Below are 22,402 nucleotides of genomic sequence, written 5' to 3'. Positions count from 1 at the left end.
CCTTGGACTGCTGAATCTCCTCCCTCGCTCCTCGCGGCTATTTGTGCCAGAGCTTTCGGCTTTGCACTTGCTGCCACGTTGGCAATTGCCCCGGCGTCTCTGCTGAAGACTGTCTGGTTTTACTCTCAAGAGTGATTTCCTCCTCTGTCTGATGATATTGGCAAAACCGACCCGGGATATGTGGCGTTCTAATGTCATTGTTCCTCGTTCCCCTCCTACCTCCACCTCCCCTCCCCCCAGGAGAAAAGAAACGTTGGAGACAGAGCCTGAGTCTGACAGAGCTGAAGGGGGCTGGGGTCAGAGCTGCTGGGCGAGGGTCGCTTCCTGGCCCCTTCCTAGTCCTTGGGCCCTGAGCATTGAACCTTGAGATTTTGTTTTTGACCTGTAAGATGGGAAAGGTTATAGTATGAATGCCTGCCCCTGGGTATGATAGGAGGGAGTCTGTGTCACTAGCAAGCTCCCAAGTGGGGCAGACGCCTCCATCCCGGGTCACTTGGAGCGATCCGGCTGCCAGGTGGCCCGTGAACTTCAGGCCCAGCACTGATCGTCCAGCTCCCCACAAGTCCCTCTTCAGCTCTCTCCCGGGCCGGTTAAGAGCCGGGCGTCCCCCTTTGGGGAAACTCGGGTCTCTGAGACGCAGCCAAGCCCAGGCAGAAGCTCTGAAGCTGGTGGCCCACTTCCCCACCGAGACTGCCCCCCCGCCCCCCACTGACAGACTGCCTCCGTCTGCCTGTGACTCGGCGCTCCTCAGAGGGCCGCAGCGAGGGGGCGGGAGGGGGGGCTGGCAGGAATGCATCGCGTCGACTTCCCGGCTCTCCTTCCGCTCACTTGCCTTGGATGTGGTGGAATCCGTACTTCGTACCTCGTCCCAGATGTCTCCAGCAAGGAAGCTTTTCTGGGCAGCACATGTTTGTCATTGAAATCAGGTTTTGTTATTCCCCTTCCCATATTAGGTGGCTTTCTGGAGTGTTTTATTGTCCCTCTTCCTCTCGTTAATATAGTGATGGCCGCTTGTAGGAATCCAGTATGTAGGCAGCTGGGGTTTTTTTTGTTCTTTTTTTTAAAGGTCAGGGCCTTCTTTTTTTTTTAAGATTTTATTTATTTATCTTTAGAGAGGGAATGGAGAAAGAGAAAGAGAGAAACATCAATGTGCAATGTGCAGTTGCTGGGGGTCATGGCCTGCAACCCAGGCATGTGCCCTGACTGGGAATCGAACCTGCGACGCTTTGGTTCGCAGCCCGTGCTCAATCCGCTGAGCTACGCCAGCCAGGGCTGCAGCTGGGGTTCTGTGAGACTGAGTATGTCAGATTTAACAGCAACATGCATGGGCTTGGGACATGTTCCCCCAAAGGCAGCACCACCTTCCTCCCTCACAAGGTCAGGGTCAGCCTCATTGCTGCTCAGTGTGTCTCTGAACATGGAGGAGCAGTACCAGGTCCAGGCCAGCAGAGGGCGGTGCCAGCTCACAGTCCGTGGGTTCAGTGGGTCCCAGCCCTCCAGTTTCTGCCCAGAAAGTCCCTAGACTTTCTTAGCCCCAGAAGTTCTAGAAGATCCCTCCCAGCTAGGCTACTGAGCCTCCTTCAGCCAGAGTAGCTCCTCTTTTCAGGCTTAAATACCAGAGTTCCATGCAACATTCCATTTGGAAAAGCAGAGCCGCACTTTTTAAAGGGTCTGAAGAAATCCTCGCTGGTCAGCCACCCACGAAAACTTGCTGATTCCTCCCTCAGCTCCGAAGCCCTAGGTAAACACCACTTCCGCCCGTGGCTTGTCGGCTGAGTGCTGCAAAGAAGGAGGTGGCCCGGGGGGATGAGCGTATACTGCAGACCCCCCCAGAGACGGAAGCGAGAACATGAGAAATAAACGCCCACGTGTGCGCACATTCCCGTGTATGTGTCCCGGTGTGCGGCCATGCTGGGAAACGAGAACTCAGCCGGCCAGAGATGTGCCTGAAGGAGCGAACGCAGAAGACACTGGATGGAGCCCCCAGCCCAGGAAATGCGGCTGAAGATCCTGTTCCAGAAGGTGGGTGCAGCCCCAGGGGTGCTTCATGCCCACAAAAAGTGGGGTGACCCCCCCCAGGCAAGAGCAGAGAAGTCTTGGCATGATGACGGGGGTGCCTCAGTGGGAGCGGCCAGGCCAGCCGACCCCCACCCACCGCACAGCCCAACAGGGACGCCCGCGGAGCATCGCCCGGCGAAATCCACAGCACGAAACTTCTGACCGTTCAGCTGGTTGCAGCACCTCCCCCAGGCACGGCACACATCTTTTTTCATGTTTCATTTGCGTTTTTACCTTTTTTGAAGTAATAGAGCTAGTATGCCGGAAAAGTTGCTTATTTTCTTCCATCTTCAGTATTAAAATGGCTCCACAAAAATTCACCGATTTTGATAAGTTTTTTTTAAACACACGCCGACAGGACAGCTGTCACAATACAGTCTAACGAAATTGTTTTGAATGATGTTAAAGGCAACAAGGCACTACTAGAGCCACCTTATGGAAAAACAAAATAAACTTTCTGGCCCACCCACTCTCTGCCCCCCTGTGCAGAGCTGGACAGTAGGCGTCCATCATTGTAACGTGCCGGAGCTGAAGATACAGAAGCACCTTCACTGTGTCCCTCAGGGGCTGAGGGTGCCGAGAAGACACCGTCTGTGAAACCGCCCGTGAGGCAGGGGGCCTGGAGGACAGCGCCTCTGGTGGAGAGACCCCACAGACAGAAGGAGGGGACACAGCTGCCACCCTGGAAGGAGGCCCAGGGTCCTGGCCATCATCACTGCACACGCGTCAGACTGCGCCTGACCTGGGGGGGCGGGGGCGGGCCACCCCAGGATGGAGCTGCCGAGGCGCCGGTGCCTGTCAGATCGTGTGTTCTCAGATTCCCTCCCTGCCTGTCCTCACAGACTCTAAGCAGCAAAACCCCGTTAGGAAGGAAATCGAATCACTAAGAGACTTAGGGTCTTTGAAAGAACCTCACACAAACCAGTGTCCTAAAGCCTCAAAGTCCGTAGGAATGGAACTGCTCCCAGTTCTTCTGGTTCAAGTGAATTCCCCCTGCCTTACTGCCCCCCCCCAAGCTTAGGGAGGGTCAGGGGAACCTCAGTCACCCCACGCAGCCCTTGTCCAGCTTGCTGGGTCCAGGACAGCCGGGGCGAGGCCCAGGGATGCTGACTACAGGGCAGGTGGCAGGCGGCATCCTCAGAAAGCAGTGCTCTCGGCTTGGGCCCGGGGGCCAAAGAGCTGCTCAGCAAGGACCCGGCCGTCGTACTTGGGCAGCGTGCCCCCAAAGTCAGTGGGCAGGATGTCCCTGTCAATCTCCTGGAAGAAGCCGGAGAGGTCATCTCCGTGGACGAAGACCTGCAGGAAAGGAAAGGGGGACAGAGCTGAGTGGGGAGGTGGCCCTGAGGAGGAGGGGTCCAGGGGCAGACAAAGATGCAGTGTGACCTCTCTCTGCCTGGTGACACCCCTCTGCACAGTCCTCCTTGTTGTGATGTCTGCGGGATCCACGTAGTTAGGGACTATGGTAAAAGTCTGAGGGGAGCTCTGGGGGGACCCCTCAACCCCCTACCCTCATCCCTCCTGTCTCATGAACCCTTTCCTGCCAGAGCCCCATTCACTCTTGCTCTCACCAGCCAATCCCTGAGCGCCGCCCCTTCACCAGCCAATCCCTGAGCGCCGCCCCTTCACCAGCCAATCCCTGAGTGCCACCCCTGCGCCTGCCAGGCACTCACCCTCTGGAGCATCTTGCTCTTCAAGAAGGGCCGCACCACGTTGTAGGTCGTGGTGAAGTACCACGGCTGGTGGATGAAGTGGATGGCCTTGAACCGGGCTGGGAAGGAATCCTGTGGCGACAGAGAGCGTCCCACCCCGCAGCCCCAGTGACCCCCACTGCCTCTCCCGGGGGCCCACTGAAGGTTCCAGCCCCAGGCCACCCACTGGGGGGAGCCCTGGCTTCCCTGTGGGGCTCCAAACAGCGGGAGGCCACGCAGCCCAACCCTCTCCCTCTCCCAGCGGGTGTGTGAAATCCTGCGCCTCAGTGGAGTGAGGAAATGAACTGGCAGCCTTGCTTGGTTTGAAGGGGGCTGCGTTTTTCAAACGCACTTGCCCGCTGGGCAGACTGCAAACTGCTGTGGACCGCAGGGACACCACTGTCGCGCCTCGTTGCCCTTCACCCCCTCCCGCGGCCCTGGCCTCCCCTCCCCCCACCCTCTCCCAGGTGCACATAGAGCCGACTTCAGGTGAGCTCCAGGGGAGGACTTCTGACCTAAGAGGAGTGAGCTGTCAGGAGTCAGCGATCTCCTTTCCCAGGACAAACTCACTTCAAAGAGAGAGGCGGCATGACAAATATGGGCTGGGAATGGGAATTCAGGCCCCTGCCTCCCTGCCACTGTACAGTTTTGTGACCTTGAGACGTCACGCAAGTCTCTGAGCCTCAGTGTGTCGGTTTTTGAAATGAAGCAAGAAGCCACGAGAATGTTCTCTTGGGGAAAATCGATCAGTCAGTGTGCACACTTGGCACAGTGCTGATCACCGAGCGTTTGTGGTTGTCACTGCCCTTTGCAGTACCAAGTGGTGGCACCATCCAACCGGGACCCCCGGGCCGGCCCCCCAGCCTCCCACCCGGTGAGCGGCCCACGGGGCAGCGCTCCGGGGCCCCACCTGGAGCATGTCCACCATCTTCCTGAGGTCCGCAGCCCGCAGCCCGGCAGCCTGCTGCACAGTGAAGCCCTTGAAGTTCTCCACGATGCAGAAGCCGTTAATCTGAGTCTCCTCGTTCTCCAGCAGCTTCTCCAGGATGAAACAATAGGCCTGCAAGATCTTGGGCAGGGAGCGAACAGGCTGCCAGACCGAACCCCCAAAGATCACGGGCCCGAGGGGAGAGCGAACTGGTCCACCCCTGTCAGAGGTTAAGTTGTCACAGGCTGAGACCTGGGGCATATTCCCCTCGTGAAAGTGTCCCAAGGAAATGACCTTGCATGGCACGTCCATGGTTAGATGCCAGAGTGTTGATCCCTGGACCCTTATAACGTCCCAAACTAAGGGACTGGTGAAATGATGGTGCATTCGTGCCGTAGACTGCTCTGGAGCAGTTAAAAACTGTCTAAGACTGTAATGTATAGGAAAATGTTCACTCTGTGGTATATCATTGTAGGGTCTTGCCCCAAATTTATGAGAAAACATGTGTTTGTGTGGACACAGGGCAGCTCCCTCAAGGGCCTGCTGGGGGATACTGCCTACATACACGTGCAGAAGGGTCGGGCCAGCCATGACTTCTGCTGAACAGGTTGCAGCCGGGGCTCTCCCTGTTCTGTGCGTCACTCAGCTTTCAGCAGTGGGCAGTGCTGACCCCAGCCCGTGGCCCACAGCGGTCACCCCACACTTGGCAGGGACAGCAGGGGGCAGCCGTGTTTTGGCCAGTGGGCCCCGCCTACAAAGCCGCTGGGTTTGCCAGCCGCCCCAGCACACCCTAGGAATCCTGCCCTGCCTGGAATGGGCCTGGTGGCACTGGCCGCCTGCTACCCTCTCCCACAGGTGTCGCCTCCTAGGGAGCCAGGGGTGAGAGCCCAGGAGAGGCCAGGGCTGGGGGAGGGGCCAGCCCAGAGGGTGGGAGAGAGCCAGGAGAGCCCCCTACCACCACGGACCTCGTCAAAGGTGATCTCTTCACAGTCCCAGTTCTCGATGTTGAAGAGCATGACCACTCGGCCGTACTTGTCCCGACTGGACAGGACCCCGGGGTAGCCGGCCTCAATGGTGCAGCGGACCGCCTCCAGGGATAGGCTGTCGAAGAGCTCGGGGTGCTGCTGCCGGAAGTGCACGTAGCCTGGTGCAGTGGGGGGGGGGGCACACACAGAGGAGCCCTCAGGGAGCCAGCCCACCCTGGGGTGGGACCCAGGCGCCCGTGTGTGACCGAGCAGGACACACTACCTTCCAAGGATAACTGTCTCAGTAATCAGATGAGATTCTAGGCATGAGCATTGTTTGTTAAGTGGCCGGCGGGGGAGGTGTATGTAACCCGGAACCTGAGGACAACGGTTACTGGTCCTTTCTCTCTCCCGTGGGCAGAGGCGCAGGTTTCTCAGGGGGCGAGGGGTGAGAGCTGAGGGGGGAGTGTTGGAATGAAGTCCAAAGCCCAGGCAGGACTCAGGCCCTGCCCGGGAGCAGCATTTGTACCACCTCCACCCCCACGCCATCGTGGCCCGTCCTGGCCAGGTCCCCACTGCTCTGCTGCTGAGTCCACCACCCCCCTGGCGGGGCCAGGCCTGAGCAGGTGGTCGGGAGAGTCTGCTGAGGGAATGCCACCAGCCTCCTGCACCGCTCCAGGTCCCCCATCACCTGGCCTCGGTCCTGCCCCCACCTAGGTCCCCACCACTCTGCCCGCCCGCCCACATCTCATTTCCTTCGGGTGTTTCTTCAAAACTCCCCTTCGTACCAAGGCCTTCCACTTTACCTAAAACTTCAACCCCTCAATGCTCTATCTCCGCCTCCCTTACTTTTTATCGTTATCCTCTCTTACTGTCTAACACTCTATAGACTTCTGTTTTATCCGCTTTACTCCTTCCACCGTTAGAATACCCAGTCCCTGAGGGCAGGCAGTTCTTGCCTGCTATGTTCTCTGCAGCACCCTGTGGCCGGAAACAGCAGATGGCACACAGGGAAGTGAATGGACATTTGGGGAAGGAAGGAAGGAAGGAAGGAAGGAAGGTAGGTAGGGGAGGAAAGGAAGGAAGGAAAGGAAGGAAGAGAGGCAGGTAGGAAAGGAAGGTAGGCAGGGAAGGAAGGGAGGTAGGGAAGGAAGAGAGGTAGGCAGGGAAGGAAGGAAGGTAGGGAAGGAAAAGAGGTAGGTAGGGAAGGAAGGGAGGTAGGTAGGGAAGGAAGGAAGGTAGGGAAGGAAGGGAGGTAGGGAAGGAAGGAAGGAAGGTAGGGAAGGAAGGGAGGAAGGGAGGGAAGGAAGGGAGGGAGGTAGGGAAGGAAGGGAGGTAGGTAGGGAAGGAAGGGAGGGAGGGAAGGAGGGAGGGGAGGGAGGGAGGGAGGGAGGGGTGGGCAAGAAAAGGCCACCGGTCGGCCTGCAGAGGGTGTGCTCAGACCCCGTCCCCCCGCCAGCACCAAGGACCCGTTTCCCGAGGGACCCTGTCACCCCGCGCCCAGCCAGCAGGGCCAGTCCCCGGCTCCTTCCCAGGACTGGCTCTGTCCTCATCTCCGCTCTCTGCATGAGGCTCAGGTGCCTGCGCAGAGCCAGGCACCACAAGCACCCCTTCCCTGCAGCGCTCCAGAGCCAAAGCCTAGCCTTGGGGTGGGGGCTGACAGGTGGGGGCAGGGGATTCCTCCCCTCCTTGGGCACCCAATTTGGGTGACTCAATTCTACTCATTGAACCCTAAGTCTGAGAGAGAGAGAGGGGCCCAAACTCTGGGAATCTGGTCCAACGCCCCTCATTCATTCACTGCGGGAGCTGAGCGGGATCCCCCAGACCAGTCTCACAGGTCAGGACAGCGGGGCTCAGAGCCCTGCGCAGGGCAGGGAGTGGGAGGGACGTGGAGGGGTCGCTCTAGTCGGTGGCTGCCTGCGTGAGGGTCCGCACCGTCCTCATAACCCCGCTCCCCCACCCCACACCCTTCCCAGCGCTCTTTCCCCAGCGCGGGCCTCACCTCTGAGCAGCTCGTAGGCGCGCCCCACGTCAAACTTCCGCGCGCGGATGAAGCGCAGGAAGAAGGCGCTGTCCCGGCCTTGCACCTTCTCCGCCACCGCGCAGGCCAGCTCCTGCCCCGAGGCCGCCTGCTGCCGCACCAGCTCCCGCAGCTCTCGCACCGCCTCCTCCCTAGACTCCTCCCTCTCGTTCAGCTCGTCCTTGGCCTGCAGTTGGGTGGAAGCAGGAAGTCACAGGTGTCGCGAGGGGTGGGGCCGGAGCTGGGCCGACGCTGCTCCGCCCACAGGGCCGCGTTCGTGTTGGAGGAAATTAGGTCCGACTGCGCTCGCTTGCAGGAGCTAGCCAAAGGTCCCAATGTTTCTCCATCGTAACCGCTACACTTACGGGAGCCCCTGGTTAGCGCCCCGCCCAACCCTTTAAATGCGCTGTGTTTTTCCTTCTTTGCCACAGCCCATCTCCCTGAGGTCGGTGTTCTTCTGCCCCTGTCTCAGGATGAGCAGACCGAGGTTCCGGAGTGAAGCTATCCTTGCCCAAGGTCAGCCCGATGGAAAGGAGCGGAGTTGGGAATTAATGAAAAGTCCTACTAGGGCTGGGCTTTTAACCACTTGGCTCTGCTGCCTCCCGCGCTTCATTCTGATCTTTTAAAAAACGGAGATACGGGCCATAGAGCAGCCTGCGCTGCCCCCCAAGCTTCACACGCCTCCCGGGGGGGGGGGCTGGAGAACTCAGCGTGTCCCGAGCAGCCCTCCCCTTTGGGGGGGGCGTGAGAAGAGAAGCCAAAGCAGGGGGCTCAGGTCGGGGGGGGCGGGGCTCAGAGCACTGGTCCCTTGGGCTGCCCGGGGGGAAGCAGAGATGGAAGCCACGAGCCCAGCTCAGCTCAGCCCCAGACAGCTCTGCCAGTCCCGACAGAGCTTCTGAGCTGGTCCCACAACCGTTTGTTTATATAGATTCGGAAGACAAGACCCAGAGAGGGAAAGCCGTTTGCTCCAGGTCACACAGCAAGTTGGAAGTAGATCCGAGTCTCGAACTCGGGCCTCTTGCCTATCCAGTGAGGGCAGCATTTGGACCCTGTTCCCCAGGGCCACGTGCAAGCAGCACTGCTACTCTCAGAGCCTAGGACGATCCCGGTCAGGGGCCCCAGGACCCCATTGGTGCTGTAGTCTTGGATCGGGTGGCCTTGCTGTCTGGTCAGCTAGGTGCTGCCATGGCCGTGACCTTCAGGACCGCCCCTCAAACGGGCCAGTCTTTTAAGTTCGGGATGACATGGAGAGCTGGGGCCCGCCTCCCCCTGCATCCCAGGCCGCCTCACCTTCTGCAAGGTGTGGGGGGGCAGCTCGCTGCACGGGCCAAAGACAGGCCCATGGTCCTTGGTTGTAAGCCGCTCCAGCCGGCCCCGGAGCTCCTGCTCCTCTTCAGGGACCACGCGGAAGGTGCCCGCCTGGCAGAGAGGGGTCGGGAAAAAGCAGTGACCGGTTCCCATCGGCCTGAGCAAGCCAAGCACGTGGCCTGCTCAGACCCTGTACGAGTGCTTTCGCTCAAGGCGGCTGTTAGGCCTCCTCCCTTTGCGTGGGGTCCAGGACCACAGAGCGGTTGTAGGGGTGAGTTCCAGTAACTGTGGGAAGACCAGGGAGGGAGAGAGGGAAGGGGGAAGGAGCACAGCCCCAGGCCGCAGGGGTACTCACCCCCTCTGACATGCTGCTCTAGGAGACGGAGTCCTTGTCCTCGGAGAAAGCAGGCCCTCCTCCTCGGTCCTGGCCTGTCCAGGCGTCCCCTTCCCCGGGAGAGGAAGTCAGGGCTGCAGCAGTATGGGGAGGTCCTGATACTGTCTCAGAGCGATGGGTCTCAAACTCTCACAGGCACCGCAGTCGCCCAGGGCGTCTGCTGGAAACTCGCAGGCCTGGGCCCTGCACCCTGCGAGCTGACGAGGAGGCGGGGCTCTGAGGCAGCAGCCCAGGTGGCTCTGAGGAAGAGGGAGGATTCTCCGGTTACACTTTGAGAAACACTCCTCTTAGGAGGAACCCACGCAAAAACCACTCAGAAACCTCAGTTCTTAAGACGCAGGACAAGGCATTCCCTCTTCCACCTGAGGCCTCCCGCCCCAGCCCAAAGTGGGGAGTGGGGTGAGGGGCTCAGGAACTCCCCAGCCTCCTGGGGGCCCCTGGCCCAGCACCTGCCCCTCAGGAGGGGTGATGGCCAGTTGCGTGACCATCACACTGCGTGTGTGTGCTCTCTGCTCTGCGACACACAAGTATCTTCAAGACCACTATCTCAGAGCCTGGGTTGGTATTACAATTCCCATCTCACGCACGAGGGAACGGGCTCAGGAGAATACATGTTTGTCCGAGGCTACACCCCCAGGAATAGCCAGGGATCGGGAGCCCAAGCAGCGACTTTCCCTCAGCACCCAGAGGCAGCGCAGCTGTGGCAGAAAGTCAGACCTGGGTTTAGTGTCTGTCTCTTCCACTTTCAGGCTGTGTGATGTAACCCGAGTCTGGGTCGTCTCTGAAAGGGAGACGGGCAGGTTTTGGGAGATGAATTAAATAATGGACACAGAGGTACTGCAGGCCCCCCAGAGCGCACCTCTGGCCTGCTCACCCACGGAGTCCTTTTGGAGACAGCTTTCTGTTTCTGGATTTCCCCCTCTCCCACCTGAATATCCCCAGGGCCCTCAGGGACCACCCTGGCGCCACGAGGAAGTGGCAGAGGTGGGACTTGACCCGTTGTCCGTCTGACACCAGAACTGCTTGGACTCCTGGAACCAAAACATCCCCAGGCAAGCTCCCCGGGGTGAGCTGAGCTGGCCGCACAGAAAGCCCTTCCGGGTCAGAGACACCTGGGTCTGAATCAGGCTTTGTCATTCACCACCTGTGTGACCTTAGGCATGCTATTTAGCCTTTGCGAGCCTCAGTTTCCTCATCTGCCATGCCGGGAAAATAACCGTACCTACCGAACAGAGCTGTGATGAAGACCAACCACAGGATTTCCGTGAGGCGCCCAGCACGGTGTTCTGCTCTGACCCACAGCGCCCCTTCCCTTTCCTGACGTCACACGGACCACTACCCCAGTCTGACAGCCAGGAATATCTGAGGGTCTCCGCTCTCCTGCCTCTCTCACTCCATGCAGCCCCAGCCAGGGCAGGGACGTTTTGAGAGCCCTCACCCACCCATGGGAACCAAAGTTAAGCCCCTTCACTGGCGAGCAGACCCCCAGACCTGCAGCACGGGGGCAGGCAGACAAAGTACAGCTATGCTCCCACTTGGGTTTTCAAGAACAGGCGTGGAAAGGCCGAGAGCAGTACCTCAGGAGCTCACGCAGCAGGCAGGGCAGCCAGACAGCCCCAGCGGGCAGCGGATCGGCCGGACAAGCGCCTAGGTCCTAGGAACAGAGAATGACACTCAGTGCAGTAATAACACTTTTTAAAGTAGGCCCAATCTATTAATGCTGTTTTTTTTAAGCCCTGATTTATGAGCTGTGTACAGTGAAAACGTACCCACCCCTCCCTCCAGTGTGGGCTGACCCCTGCTGTCTGGGGTTGCCAGATAATATGCAAAATGCACAATGACAGGGGAAATTTGGATGCACGACAAACATTTTGCAAGTTTAAGTAGGTCCCAAATGTTGCACAAGGCAGACTGATACTTCAAAAGTATTTGTTCGTCTGAAATGTCAAATTTACATTCACATGCACATTCAGTTCACATTTATTTGCTAAATCTGCCATCAGATGGGTTTGGTTCATCCTGGAAAGTAGCCCGTTGGTTTCCGTGATACAGGTGTCTGGGCTGTGGCCCCTTCCACCCCAGACTCCTCACCCCAGTCCTGGGCTTCCCCGGCCCAGCCAGGCGCCCCCCCCCCGCCTTCGGCACTGACTTACCTGCCGGGTGGGCAGCTCCTCCTTGGGGCCCCCGGTTGCCTGAGTCCTCTGGGAGCCCTGGAGTTTGCCTCCACGAGGGGCATGGTCCAGTCCACAGGCTGGGATTAGTGTGTCACAAGGAACTTCTCAGGGCCCAGGTTTCCGGCTAAATCGGGCTCCCGGGAGGCCCAGACTGGGGCAAGCGAAGCATGGAAGGGGAGAGGGGATCGGCCCGGCTCTGGCTGGGGCCGCCTCAAAGCCTTCCTTTGTGTGTGCTCTGCTCAGAGCTCCTGCTCAGCCAAGTGGAAGCTGTGCTTTGGGGGGTGGGATCTGGGCCAGCCCCATCCCATCCTCCCTGCCCCCTCCCTCAGTGCAGCGGGCTCTGGCGGTCACCCCCCAGGATGAGACAGACAGGAGGCACGGGGAAAGTGAGTTTGGAACAACTTACGTGTGCAATTCTACTTTCCCAACTGGAAATCTTGTGATCACGTGTTTCTGATGAGAGTCCCAAGTGAGACATGCTGTACGAGTAATTATAAACTACCGACTAGATTTTGAAGACTTAGTAGAAAGGAAGGAGTGTAACATTTTTCATTGATGAGAGCTTTATATGGCTTAATGTTCTGAAATGATAACATTCTGCATATATTGGGTTAAAAATATGTTAGCATTCATTTCACGTGTTTTCTTTTGACTTTTCGGGGGGACAGGGAGGGCTATTAGAAAAATGTAAATTTTTCCAATTTCGGTTTAATTTAATGGCTCCCGGTATATTCCTAACCGACAGGGCTGCTCTTGACCTTGCTGTTCCTTGAAGTGCGGCCCTTAGACCCCGGCCCCCAGAACTGCCTGGCTGGGCGTGCGGACCGTAGAGAAAGGAGGACAGAGAGAGAGGGTCTGCGGACCTGATTCCAGGCCCGGCCCTGCCTGCTACGGCTGTGAACCCCTCCAGGCCTCAGTCGCCACACCTGGAAAATGGTGTTATCGGCCTAACTGTGCCACCCCCCCCCCAAAAAAAACTCATGTATTAAAGTCCTATCCCCTAGTACCTCCGAATGTGACTGTATTTGGAGATAGGATCTTTAAAGGTAATGAAGGTACGTGACCTTAATTCAGGTCATCGGGGCGACCCTAATCCAATATGACTGGTGTCCTTATAAGAAGTGGAGATCTCAGAGATGCACAGAGGGACGACGGTGTGAAAACACAGGAAGGAGACGGCCGCCTGAGACGGCCGCCTGCAAGCCAAGGAGAGAGGGAGGCCTCGGGAGAAGCAGCCCTGCTGACACCTTGATCTTGGGCTTCTAGCCTCCAGGACTGTGAGAAGTGAGTGCCCGTTGTTGAAGCCCCTCAGGCTGTAGTGCTGTGTTATAAGAGCGTTAGCAAACTAACAGAGGTGGAATATTGCATTTCCCCCCCAGGCACTTCACAGGGAGATAATCAGGGTGGGGGGCAGGGGCAGTTGGAGAGCTCAGGCTGCCCCATGGGACGGAAGCACAGAGGCTCCGGAAGAGTCTCTGTCAAAGCTGGGCGAGGGGCTCCAGCGCCAAGAAGGACATTCTTGTGCACCAAGAACACCTCTGAGTTCATGCCACCATCCTGACCGGAGTGGCCTGCATGGAGCTTTTCAGGGTGCTCGCAGGCCACGAGGCCCTTTACAGGGAGCAGGGCTCACGGCTCTTCTCCTGCCTCTGCCCTGCCCGCCCCCACCCCCACACCCCAAGAGTCACGTTCGTGTCTGGCTCCTCTGACTGGAACAATAGTGCCACTGTGTGAGAGACGCTGCCCTCATTGGCCCGGACACCTGTGCTGGCCCCGTTGGCAGGCAGCTGTGGGCTCCCAGGGGCGCTCTGCCAGGCTAGAGGCAGGGGAGGAGGGCGTCCAATTTCGCTGCGCCTGCATTCTGTACTGTATCAAGGGCCTTATCAGCATCATTGCATCCAGTCCTTCCAGATGTGAGGCAGAGAGGATGATCCCCCCTCTTTTACAGAACGGGGGACTGAGCTTAAAGCCACACAGCTGGTAAGGAGTAGAGAGGCGGTCACTCTAAAGCTCTCCCATTGTTCAGCACCCACAGCTGCCCCCTGGTCTGGAAGCGAGAGCCACACAGGTGGGACTGCCCAGGGAAGTCTCAGCTGTCCCTGGCTCCTGGGGAAGGTGATGCCACCTCACTTTCTTGGGAGCAGCCCCAGGGGGCAGGAGTCTGGCCACTGCCTTTGAGGGAGGACCGTAGGGAATGTCCAGGCCTCAACCTCTCCTTTGAGATTTGGGAAAACCCAGGTCCATGGACATTTTGCACCTTCCTTAACATTACACAGCAGTAAGGAGAGCGTCCTGTCCTGTACAGGCTAGCTGGCCACGGCCTCTCTCTCCAAAGCTCCAGTTCCTCTGGGAGGCACAGCATGCTGGTTCTGCAAGGGAGGCAGGTCTGCCCTGGGACAGGTGGGGGTTGGCGGCTGCCAGAGATTCTAGCGCTGAGGCACGGAACAAGCAAATCGATCAGCATGCTTCTTCAAAGAGTATTTGCAAGTTAAATGTCCATAAGGTCCTCGCTGAGAAGATGGAAGAGGGGGACCCAGTGGTCCTGGGCCTGGACACCTGAACCTCGTCCCATCGCTCCGGGAAGCGGAAGGAAAGGATCGTTGCTGATAACGGTGACCTTACAGATTTGATGGGAAAACTGAGGTCATCTGTCGAGAGTTACGGAGAAGACAGAAGGACCTGAAATCATCCTCATGAAGGCAGGAATAGACGAGAGACTCTCGGCCCCACTGTCGTTCATATAACACATACTGAGCATGCACTGCTTTCCCACGCTATGTACCGAACGCTGGGGTTTCTCATGGGGACCAACGAAAAGCCCCGGCCCCGCGCAGCTTATAGCAAAGCGGTTACTGGCACCTCGGATGGCACCAGGAGCAGGACATCGGCCTCTGCCCTCCAGGCCCTTCCAGGGTGAAGACCCGCGGGGCCAGGCCACACTGCGCATGCTCGCTCTGCGGACCCGCATTCGAGTTCTCAAGCCGCGCCTCCCCCCGCCCCCGACTGTGAATGGAGACGTCCGAGGTCTCCTGTCGGCTCTCTCGTCCCCCTCTGCCTTCATGGTACAGCCCACCGCGAGCGCCCGGCGGCGGAAGCGAGGCGCGGGGGCGGGGCCTGTTGTCCCGAGCGACGGAAGTGCGGGGGCGTGGATTGCGCGGGAGTTTTGGAAGGCGGCGGCAGCGGCGGTGGTGGTGAGGTCCAGGTAACGGAGCAGACAGGCTTCACGCGCGGCTGGGGCGGTGCGGTTCAGCCCCGGGGACGAGGGCGCGGGTTTGCGAGGGCGGAGGGGCCCGTTCCGCGGTGATGTCCGGTGCTTTCTGTGGCCTGGAAGGTCGCCGTGCGCTGCGTCCCCGGGCTTTCGCGGCTTCTTCCCTCCTCTCGGGGTGTGTGACACACAAGCTCTCGCGTTCAGTTCTCCCCCCGCCTCCACCCCACCCCCCCCGGCGAGGATCAGCGTTTACCCCGAGACATTTCCCTGAACCCTAATTCGGGCCGCTGTCGCTGCCACCAAAATAGCCCCAGGACCTCCTAGTCTCTGCTCCTTTCGCGTGGGTGCGTTTCAGTTTCTTCAAATGTTGTCTCGAGTTTGTCAGGTTCTCTTTGGCTCCAAAGATTTTCGTTGGAACCAAAAGAGACTCTGTTATTTGCAGAATAAAATCCAAATTCCTTGACCTGGTATTTTGACATCTTTCCCAGTTTATTCCCAACCTGTCTTTATAGCCTTCCTCCTCCATACTCCTCTCCTTGAACTCTTTCCCTCCGACAGTCTTTTTTTTCCCCAAAGAAGTTTTTCTATGAATGCCTTTGTTGATGATACTCGCCTTCCCAACAGTGGATAATGAACACCAGTGTTTAACTTGACTACATAGATTTAGCCTCTAGTACCAGCTTTCCTCTGCAGGGAAGATTTGAACACATTTATTCCTTTAACCTTTTTTATGCCATTGTGTTAGCCTTTGCATTTACAATGCTGTTTGTTTTTTTACTTATCAAATATGACTTTATGTTTATCATACATGTTTTTGTCTATATATTATAATAATTATGTACTTGACATAGTGTTAAGTGATAGCTCTGTTCTAGGCAGTGTTCTGGGTAGGTGCCAAAAAGTTACGAATCAGCCCTGGCTGGCATAGCTTAGCGGATTGAACGTGGGCTGCGAGCCAAAGTGTCGCAGGTTTGATTCCCAGCCAGGGTATATGCCTGGGTTGCAGGCTATAACCCCCAGCAACTGCACATTGATGTTTCTCTCTCTGTATCTCCCTCCCTTCCCACTCTAAAAGTAAATAAATAAAATCTTTAAAAAAAGTTATGAATCCACTTGATTAGAATAAGTTTTTAATAAGGATGTTCCAGGGAATTCTTGAGATGATTTTGTTTGGATAAGAATCACCCATTCATACTATACAGTAGTCCTTAGCCTGTGAGTACCCACTGTGTATGTTGCCCATGATATCTGTGAAATACTCAGGTAACAGGCATGGAAGGAAAAAAAAAATCTTGTTTATTTCCGCGAGTCTCATCAGCTCTTGACTTTTTGCCTTTCAGTGCCTTGGTATGTGCAGCGATGGAGCAGGAAATTCTGTCTCTCGCAGCAGAAAAAGCAACAGGCAGGCTGCGGGAATTTCTTCAAACCCTGGGGGAAGACGATGTGAGTACGGGGAAGCCTGCTGTGCTGAAAGCAAATGGCAAGCGCGACAACACATTCAAAGGTCACAGAACAGTTATTCCGCCACGTCCTCTACTCCCCACCCCCCTCGGAGACAAGGACTTCAGTGCTGACAGTTCACAGATGTAAAGAAGTGAGGGCGAGAAGTGGACCACTTAAGGGCATTTGTGTACATTTATACAACTGTATAACCTTTAAGTAATATTTCTGCAGCTGTATGCATGTGAGCACATGAGTGTGCTTTTGTGGTCCTTAGAGCAGCCCTGTTCGGAGATCATGTCCAGACCACAGGCACTGAGACATTAGATTTGCCTATTGGTGCCCCTTCCTCCCTTCCTCCCTCCCTCCCTCCCTCCCTCCCTCGCTCCCTCCCTCCCTCCCTTCCTTCCTTCCTTCCTTCCATTTCCCCTCAAGAAGATAAATTTATAAGCAGTAAAATATTTGAAATTACTAGAAAGAGAATACCGACCTGTCTTCGCTGGAAGTATGTGATTATGAAATGGGACAATAATAATTGATCTCAGCTCATTCAGATCCCGGCATGGAGAAGAATCCCTCCTTGAGGTTTACCCAGTCGAGCCGAAATTCTCTCTCCCTTTCTGCAGTTATTGTCTGTCTGAGCCTTCGGTTTGTTCCCTTTACACATATTGTTTTCTGAATTTTTTTTCTGTCGCCATTTCCCTTCCTGCTCTGCTGTAAACTCTCTGAGTCATACAGCCACGTTCATCTTGTTCATCCTGTGGGCCTGGAGCCAAGGAAAAAGAACGTGCCCTAAATATTTGTTGAGTGAATAGCCCGGGAACGTTGCTCAATACTTAGTGCTGGTTAAATACTCTATAAATGTTTGTTGTCTGAATACATTTCAGTCTCAACAGCCTGGCGACGTGTTACGATCTACCCTGGTCGATCTCAATAAATAATCGTTTTTAATCCCTGCAGTCTGTGAAGGGTGTGGACCTGACGAGTCTTGTTCACATGGGGAGTTTAGGTCATTGGGGTAAAGAGATTGTTGCCAGAGACTTGCAGTGTTTTGCTTCTTTGCAGCTGGCGAAGCTGCTCCGGAAGGAGGCGGTGAGGGGCAGAGCTGTGGGAGCCCTGCTGAGGGCCCTCTTCAGAGGTAATCAGAGTGAGAGAGTTGGGGCGGGTGGGGGGGTGGCCATTGGTAGACTCGTTTGCTTCTGGCGCATGCTGCCTGAATCGCTTTCCCAAAACTCCTGAACAGTTCTGTCCTAAACACCATGGTCATCAGGATTTCCATCGTTCTGTTTCTGTGTTAAACGACACAGCCGGATGTTGCCCTATTTATTTACCTGTCAGCCCTGTAAGACTTTTTCCTTTTTCGTTTCTGTATTCCTCTTCAAAACCATAAGGTTCCCCCTGCTCTGAGGAAGCGGGAGCTCACAGGAGACTAAAGATATACATTTGTTGTATCCAGTTGGTGGAATCTGGGGATTTGCAGAAAGAAGTGGCATCTGAGATCATAGGGCTGCTGATGCTGGAGGTGAGGTGGGGGACAAAACTGGTTTCGGGGTAGATTGTCGGGGGTGTCATTTGCCGAGGAAGGGAAACCAAATGGGCCGAGCCCAGCACAGTTCCTGTGTGTGGTTAGAAGGCCGCTAACCACCTAGATGTCTCCACTGCGTTTCTGGCGTCAGGGACTGTATCTCTTTGAGGAGCTGCTATGTTTGAACACATGGGGGAACTGGGGGAGGTCTCTGGCCTTTGCAGTCCTTTATAGTTATGAGTTTGTACCAGAGCAGAATGGTACCCTGACTCCCTTAGAGGATCAGTTCGGCTTTCATTGCGAGTTCTAGCAATTCAGCGAAGAACTCTTTCTCACAAAGAACAAACGTTTAGATTTCTGCTTAATATTTTCTTTATCCCCGTGAAATTGCAGGCCCACGCTTTTCCAGGACCATCCCTAGTTGCGTTAGCCAACGAGTTTGTTGGCGCAATCAGAAAGGGCAGCCTAGCGAATGGGAAGTCTTTGGAGTTACTACCCATCGTTCTCGCCGCCCTCGTTACCAAAAAGGAAAGTCTGGCTTATGGAAAAGGTAACTTTCTTCCCATTTCAGTGGCGTTTTGTCTGTTCACGTAATTAAATTCATTTCTCAGTGTCTTTTGCGTTTCCAGATGAACTGAGCGGGGAAGAATGCAAGACACAGCTGATTAACGCCCTCTGCTCTGCCAGGTGAGTCTCTCTGGGTAACGTGTAGAACTTTCTCAGGACTCCACGTGTCCAAGTGAAAGAATTATCACTTGTGTCAGAACTTCATGTCACTGAAGTTTTTAAGTCCGTTTATAATGTGCTACTTGTCTAAAACCACGTAGTCTGGGATGGATTCTTGAGAGGTCATCTACTGTGTTCTTTGTTCTAAGATTAGACCTATAATTTCAACTCATCCGGCAGTCTGTCTTGACAGAGCAGTTCAGTCTCTATCATGTTTGAGTCCTGAGGTCCTCAGGGCTGGGAAGTCACCCTGTGGCTGCAGCTCTTATGTTTTTCTGAGGGAGTTGAATATATAAGTGATGTTTGTATCTTTAAACCAGAACCATGGGAATTACCGTAAGAAAAGAGTCCAACATAAAAGAAAATTCTCATACGTGAACATATTCAGCACAGGAATTTGTGACCAACTTAAGCATACAATAACAGAGACACGAAATTTATACCCATTAAAAATGAAATGTGTAAAGACGTACCTCGAAAATGAAAAATGTTACTCCATGGTCGATGAAAAAGAAAGCGAATACCACATTGTGTAATCCCGTGGGGACACACGAGCGCATTACAGAGAAGCAGGAGGGCGTACCCGAGACTGTCTGAACCAGGGGTGGCCGCTGTTACGGCTCCTTACGTAATACCTTTTCGTAAATAATTTTAGGCACGTAGCAGCACGTGTATGTTTATCCATCAATTCGTTTGTTTTTAGTTACACATAGGAGCTTCTTCAGCACGTACCGTAATGTGCCTTGCATTTTTCCTTTAACACTGCTGTTCGTGTCAGTGTGTGCGCTTCTGCACTATCTGTGAAATAGTTCTGTGGTGGTCTGTTACTCGGCTAATATCCCATTGTTACATTACTTTTTCTCCCCAACAAGTAACATTTGGCTTTTGGCTGAAGTGTTGCAGTGAACATACATGTATCTGGGTGACCTCCTGTGTGCATGTACACGGGATGTGTTTCCAATAGCAAGCGGGTGGGTCTGTGGTTCTGCGTATCATTATAGTTGGTAGGTATGGTTATGGTCAGCGTGTCTTCCCAGAACGGTGATACCAGCATACACTCCCCGGCATGCTTCCCAAAATCTCACCAGCATTGGACATCATCAGTGTTGGATTTTTGCCAGAGTGATAGGTTAAAACCATTTATTTCATTGTTTCAAATGTTATTCCTGTGATCTTGTTTCCCAGTGGTACCAAGTCAAACTTGAAATGGTCCTAATTTTTTTTATCATAACTCATTTTATAAAGCAATATGTAAATGAGTGAAAATGAGATAGACTTACATATTCTTGGTCATTATCTTTAACCAGGTGGGATCAGCAGTATGTGATCCAGCTCACCGCCATGTTCAGGTGAGTGTGTCCTGGTTCCCTTTCTCCTCCTGTCCTGCTCCGAGCACTGCCCTGCCAGACGCCGGAAGGTCGCGGGTGCAGCCCACTCTCTGCCCAGGAAGGGCGCTGGTTCCTTGGTTTTCTGTTCCAGCCTTTCCCCCCAACCCCCGCCCCCTTTTTACTTTAATCGCTCACTTAAAGTACAATTTAGTGATTTTTTCCCCAAGACATCGTGGCTTGGGTAGGGTTATTGGTTTTCTTGAAGGTTCTCTGTTCAAGCAGATTTAAGAGGGGCACTGACAATATGCTAATATCTCCCAAGTCAGGCGCCGGCGTAACCCGGCTCTGGCCTTCCGAATCTCTGCCCACAGGGACGTGCCTCTGACCGCAGAGGAGGCGGAAGTCGTGACGCAGAAAGTGCTGAAGATGTTCTCCAAGTTGAATCTTCAAGAGATACCGCCTTTAGTCTATCAGCTTTTGATTCTCTCTTCAAAGGTATGATGAATAAAATATCTTTGTTTTGTTTTTCTTTAGCTCTGGTGGAACGACCGGTCAGGGCCATTCAGCTTATTTGTGCTCTTGGCTCACATGCGAGGGGGTGGTTGCTGTCTTTGTGTGTTTGATGGTTCCATCTGGTCGGAAGCTCGTGCTCCCAGCCAAGGCTGCACTCTGTCTTGCACTGACTACCACGGGTCTTTTGTGTGTGCGATAAAAAGAGTGAAGATCTCACACAGGGTGGGCTATGAGCCCCTTATAGTCTGGCATAAAGATGTATTTCAAACCAAAGTTTTGTGTTTTTTTTTTAAGATCTTATTTTTAAAGATGGGAAGGGAGAGAGGGAGAGAAACATCAATGTGTGGTTGCCTCTGGAGTACCCCCTACTGGTGACCTGGCCGGAAACCCAGGCATATGCCCTGACTGGGAATCGAACCAGTGACCCTTTGCTTCACAGGCTGGCACTCAATCCACTGAGCCACACGAGCCAGGGCTTAAACCACATTGTAACGTGAAAGTGTCCTGTAAATTCTTACTGTGACTCTAGGTTGTAATTTGTTTACTTAAATTCACACTTGAGAAGCTTCAAAGCTGAAAAGTTCCACTTGCTGATCTTGCCCTTTTGGTGGAGACCTTACCTGTTTTGTGTTTTTCAGGGAAGCAGAAAGAGGGTTTTGGAAGGAATCATAGCTTTCTTCAACGACCTGGATAAGCAGCACAAGGAGGAGCAGAGTGGTGATGAGTGAGTAACACAGAAACAAAATCATTTTTGCATGTCAATCGCATTAGGTGTTTTAGTTACTTCACTGTTACCTAGGCGTTCGGCCCCCGCCTGCCCCTCCCAGCACAGAACTCAGGAATCCTCTCCTAGCTGCTCGGTCATACAGTGAAAAGAGTGGTGTGTCCTCCCAACTCTTCCGTCTGCATCTTCCCGGGAAAATGGCAGTAATCGTCCTGGAAGTGGTTCGGTTTGAAACAGTGTGTTCTTAAGTGTCTGCTGTGCGCCAGGCATGGTGCGGCCCTGGGTCTGCAGCGGGGAGTCGGTCAGCCGGACCAGGCCCCTGCTCTCGTGGAGCTCCAACTGTATTGAGAAGAGAACAGAAATAAGTAACAAGAAACGTACTAGAGTGGGGAGTGCTCTGCACGTAACTCCAGCCGGTGATGTGAGTCAGGTGGCGGCACAGCTCCTTTGGACCAGGTGGCCGGGGCGCCCTCCCCAGGAAGGTGCTGTTCGCGCCGGAGGCGGAGTGGTGGGAGCCGGGCTGTGCAGACCGGGAGAAAGGACGTTTCAAGTTAGAGGAGCAGTTAGTGCTGAGCAGGAGGCGGCGTGGCCCAGGAGTGCTCTATCTGTGCCAGTGCTGTGCATGCCCGGTAAACCTCACGGCAGCCTTATTTTGTCTCTATTTATGGATGCAGAAACCAAGGCAACGAGACACTAAGGGGTTTCCCTAGATCGTACAGCCATAGCGTGGTGGGGCTGGGTTTTGAATCCGGCAGTTTGGCTGCAGAATTCACACTGTGAATCCTGTTGCAGCTGCTGCTGCTCTAGAATGACCTTCGGTTGCTGGGCTGAGCAGTTGACTAGAAGGTGATCTTGTCCACCTAGGAAGGACGGCCGGGGAAGTAGGACTGGGGGGAAGTAAGCTCCGTTTGGACCATGTTCAGTTTGAGGTGCGCGTCGGCATCCCGTATGGAGGTGTAGAGCAGGCGGTCCTAGTTGCAGGGGAGGTCAGGGCAGGGTACAGATTGGAAGAGCCAGATGGGTCATCTAGGCAGGTGTGAAGATAGGACGGAGAGACGCAAGGCCGAGCTCAGAGGCATCCTACCGTTTAAAGGGAGGATGAACCAGCAAAAAGAAAAAAAAAAGGAGAGACCAGTGACGATGCCCCAGGAGCTAAGAGAAGAAAGTATGTCAAAAAAGGAGTGGTCAGCTGGGTGGCATTTGCCAGGGTGTTAAAATGGGGCTGACGCTTGCTTTTGGTGACCCAGAGGTGGGTGTAAGTAACCCTTGCGGTAATAGTGGCATCGTGTGCATGTGTTGGGTGGGGACAGAAGCCTTACCGAATTGGATTTAGCCGGGAAGAGGTAAAAAATTGGCAACAAGGACCATAGACACCTTCCCAGAAGTTTGGCTGCAAGAGGCAG

The 22,402-nt window shown here is 54.9% G+C and overlaps 2 protein-coding genes across 3 annotated transcripts in view; one reads left to right on the top strand and one right to left on the bottom strand.

Moving 5' to 3' along the window:
• Positions 1-1,170: 1,170 nt before the first annotated feature.
• On the bottom strand, positions 1,171-11,686 carry RLBP1 (retinaldehyde binding protein 1). 2 transcript variants are annotated; one of them, XM_045825100.1, is made up of 10 exons: positions 11,515-11,686; positions 10,939-11,015; positions 10,079-10,142; positions 9,323-9,600; positions 8,950-9,078; positions 7,642-7,846; positions 5,640-5,818; positions 4,657-4,815; positions 3,729-3,839; positions 1,171-3,354 (listed from the first exon to the last, which is right to left on the bottom strand). In XM_045825100.1, exons 4-10 carry the CDS (start codon positions 9,332-9,334, stop codon positions 3,196-3,198), a joined length of 954 nt encoding a protein of 317 aa, XP_045681056.1. In that variant the 5' UTR covers positions 9,335-9,600; positions 10,079-10,142; positions 10,939-11,015; positions 11,515-11,686; the 3' UTR covers positions 1,171-3,195. The 2 variants fall into 2 exon arrangements, with proteins under 2 accessions (XP_045681056.1, XP_045681057.1); XM_045825101.1 differs by lacking the exon at positions 10,079-10,142.
• A 3,024-nt stretch (positions 11,687-14,710) lies between these two features.
• The window catches only part of FANCI (FA complementation group I), a 31,124-nt gene continuing 23,432 nt past the window's right edge, over positions 14,711-22,402 (top strand). The window contains exons 1-9 of the mRNA XM_045824722.1: positions 14,711-14,737; positions 16,084-16,186; positions 17,249-17,321; positions 17,575-17,705; positions 18,102-18,258; positions 18,338-18,395; positions 19,742-19,783; positions 20,134-20,257; positions 20,914-20,999. Coding sequence (XP_045680678.1) covers positions 16,103-16,186; positions 17,249-17,321; positions 17,575-17,705; positions 18,102-18,258; positions 18,338-18,395; positions 19,742-19,783; positions 20,134-20,257; positions 20,914-20,999 — 755 coding nt within the window. The 5' untranslated portion in view covers positions 14,711-14,737; positions 16,084-16,102. The remainder of the gene's footprint in view (positions 14,738-16,083; positions 16,187-17,248; positions 17,322-17,574; positions 17,706-18,101; positions 18,259-18,337; positions 18,396-19,741; positions 19,784-20,133; positions 20,258-20,913; positions 21,000-22,402) is intronic.

This window comes from Phyllostomus hastatus, unplaced genomic scaffold (genome assembly GCF_019186645.2).
Source record: "Phyllostomus hastatus isolate PE091 unplaced genomic scaffold, TTU_PhHast_1.1 phas_scaffold_555, whole genome shotgun sequence".
Classification (NCBI taxonomy): domain Eukaryota; kingdom Metazoa; phylum Chordata; class Mammalia; order Chiroptera; family Phyllostomidae; genus Phyllostomus; species Phyllostomus hastatus.
This window is presented reverse-complemented; position numbering and strand designations above follow the sequence as displayed.